This window comes from Emys orbicularis, chromosome 4, assembly GCF_028017835.1.
Source record: "Emys orbicularis isolate rEmyOrb1 chromosome 4, rEmyOrb1.hap1, whole genome shotgun sequence".
Taxonomy (NCBI): Eukaryota; Metazoa; Chordata; order Testudines; family Emydidae; genus Emys; species Emys orbicularis.
In genome coordinates, this window is record NC_088686.1 from 70,151,669 (window position 1) to 70,154,548 (window position 2,880).

Below are 2,880 nucleotides of genomic sequence, written 5' to 3' on the forward strand. Positions count from 1 at the left end.
TGCTCGGCGGAGAAAGAGCAGGGACTTTTTGCCAGGCAGTCTGTTAGCAGAGGCTCTGCATGGTCAGTATCCTCGCGCTGCATTCCAGCCACAGAATAAGGAGAGCGGAAATGTTGCATTGAGAAAGCGAAAGGGTGTTTGCTTGGCTATCGCTGTTTGTTTGATCCGGTGTGCAACAATGCCTTTGCCAGCCGTCCCCTCCTTTAGGAATAAGAATCGAACTGCAGCTTGGCTTGTCACCCTCCTTCTCACTGCCCCTCTGCCCAAGGTTAATGTCTGAGAGGGGACATGACACTTAAAAGCCAGTGCCTTTGGTCCCTGCACAAATAAACCCGCCCAGTCTGAGAAGCCTGCATCCCAAATGCTGCCTGGGCAGCTGGTCCTTTCATGTGCGTCTAGTTATGACTTTGCAACTTCCAGCAGAAATGTTACTGCATGAAATTAACACACACACAGGCTGTACTGTGCCTCCAGTGACCGCGGGCTGTTTTCCTCCCCGCTTTGCCTCTTTGCTCAGGGTTGCATCAGTTTTGTGTGCGTGAGAGCAGCGCCCGGTTAATCCTCGCGTGGATTAAATCGGCTGGCCGGGGTATTGTATGATTTATCCCCCTGGTGGGGTTTTTGTTTTTCATTGCAGAGTCTCCGGCGGGTCAGGCATGGTGGATCCGGCGGCGGAGCCGGGCGAGGAGAAATGCACAGACCCAGGCGGCGCAGCTGGAGATGGGGCGTCCCCGGCAGCAGCTGGCGAAGGGGCCCCGCGTCCGCCGCCGCCAACGCCCGCGGGGGAGCCGGGGAGACGCCGCGAGCAGTCCCCGCTGCTGCACTTGGACCTCTTCAACTTCGACTGTCCGGAGGCCGAGGGCAGCCGCTACGTGCTCACCAGCCCCCGCTCCCTGGAAGCGTGCGCTCGGTGTGCGGTCAAGCCGGTGGAGCTGCTGCCCAGGGCCCTGAGTGAGCTGGTGAAGGAGGCCCCGGGCAGGTCCATGCGGGTGGCGGCCGGCCTGTACGAGGTCTACGAGATGGACCGGCAGAGGAAGCTGCAGCAGTGCCGGGAGGAAAGAGAAAGGATTATCCGAGAGGAGAAGAGAAGGATTTTCACTCCCCTCATGCTAAGCAGCCTCCCTTCCTCCCCAGCTGCCAGGATCTCCTTCAAAACCACCCCCAATGGGAGCTGCGCCCTAGCCCCAAGGGCAGGGGCTCCTACTGGGACCAAGACCAAGAGCCACTCCCTGGACTCGCTGCAGAAACGGAGGGAGGGGTTCTCCACCAAAACCTCCTCTGAATCAGGGGCATCCTCGTCCTACAGCGGAGAAAGCTTTAGGGACAGGTGGCCCAAAGGGACCCCTCAGACTAGGACAGTGGCTGCCATGAACTCTCTGGTGGGCAGAAGCTTCAGCCTGGGGGATCTGAGCCACTCCCCACAGACCACAAAAAAAGTGGAGAAGATCGTCAAGGAGGTGAAGAAGAAGAAAGGTCTCAAGGAGGTGCCCAAGAGGGACAGGAAGATAGCCGCCCTGATGATAGCCAAGCACCAGGAGGAGAACATCCTGAATGAGCAGAGGTATGCCGCCCACCTCCAGTGGGACAGCCAGCGGCGACGGGCCGAGCAGCAGAAGGAGCAGGAAGAGAAAGAGAAACAGAGGGCTCTACTGCAGTGCCAAAAGATGTGGGAGTCCCAGGTCGAGAAGCGCCGTGGGAAGCTGACCCAAGGACAGAAGGAGGCTACCATGATGAAGCAGAGGCAGTGCCTGATGTACGAAGAGAGGTGGAGGGAGCAGGCGGAGAAGCAAGACAGAATGAAAAGGGATAAGCTAGAGAGGACCATTCTGGAAGACAAGCAGAAGAAGCTCCATCAAGAGCACAACCTGAAGGTAAAGGAAGAAGACAAGAAAGAATTCCTGGAACGAGAAGAACAGCTTTTGCAGGAGAAGCTGTCCACTGCTTCACAGAAGAAGCTGAAGAAGGAGCTGCAGCTGCAGAAGGAAAAGAAGTTGCTCAACCAAGCTGAGAAGCTGAAGCATGAGGCCCTGTTCAAGGAACTGGTCAGGCAAGAGGCAGAGGAGAAAGAGATGCTAAAGGCCTCCCTGGAGGTTAACCTGCACAAGGCCCAGGAGAACTATGAGCACCTAATTGAGAAGAGGACCCAAGAGCTAAGGGAGAAAGCTAAGCGGGAGGAGATGCAAATCCAGAGAGCCAAGCTGGCAGCCGAGAAGAAGGAGAGGGAGCAGAAGGAGCACTTGGAGGCCCTGGCCAAAGCGACAGAGAGGAAACTCCACCATGCTGCCCAGGTGGCTGAGGAGGTGGTCCAACAGAAAGCGCGCAAGGTGGTCCTCAGCCGCCTGGAGAAGGAGAAGATGCAGAAGGTAAACAAGCAGAAGGTGGAGCAGTACGAGGACTTCCGACGCAGGGAGATCCTCCTGTCCATTGAGAGGAAGCTGGAGAGGAGTGAGCAGATCTTCAAGGAGAAGAAGACTGTCCTGGAAAATGCCAGGTTGGTCGCCCGGGCATCCTTCCACGTCCGGGAAAAGGTGCGTGAGGAAACAAACATGCGCACCTTTGACAAGATGGTCTCTGAGGCAGAATTGCACGCCAGCCTGGATAAAAAATGAAAGGTCTTTTCTTTCTGTGGATAAATGGGGAATACATCAGTTGGTGCCCATCAGAACACATTAGAAAGCTCTTTCATATTAGAAAATTTCAGTTTTTAACCCTGATTTATTATTTTTGGGGAGTAGGGTTCAGCACAAACCCTGTGGCAGCTATTTCACATACCTTTTTAAAAATGCTTTTGTTTTGGGGGTTATTTTACGAGACTGACCTTTGTTATCCCTTCCAGAAGAGAAGTTCCCCCATCTGCACTCTACACAAAGATATGTTCAA

General features: G+C 55.1%; 1 protein-coding gene across 1 annotated transcript; it reads left to right on the top strand.

Annotated features, from left to right (window-relative positions):
- Positions 1 to 656: 656 nt before the first annotated feature.
- On the top strand, positions 657 to 2,609 carry CCDC177 (coiled-coil domain containing 177). Its single transcript, XM_065402344.1, has one exon. It carries the CDS (start codon positions 657 to 659, stop codon positions 2,607 to 2,609), a length of 1,953 nt encoding a protein of 650 aa, XP_065258416.1.
- The last annotated feature ends 271 nt before the right edge of the window (positions 2,610 to 2,880 follow it).

Excerpts from the sequence above, each read along its gene's own strand:
- CCDC177 (XM_065402344.1), top strand. The coding sequence starts at position 657 with ATGGTGGATCCGGCGGCGGAGCCGGGCGAGGAGAAATGCACAGACCCA.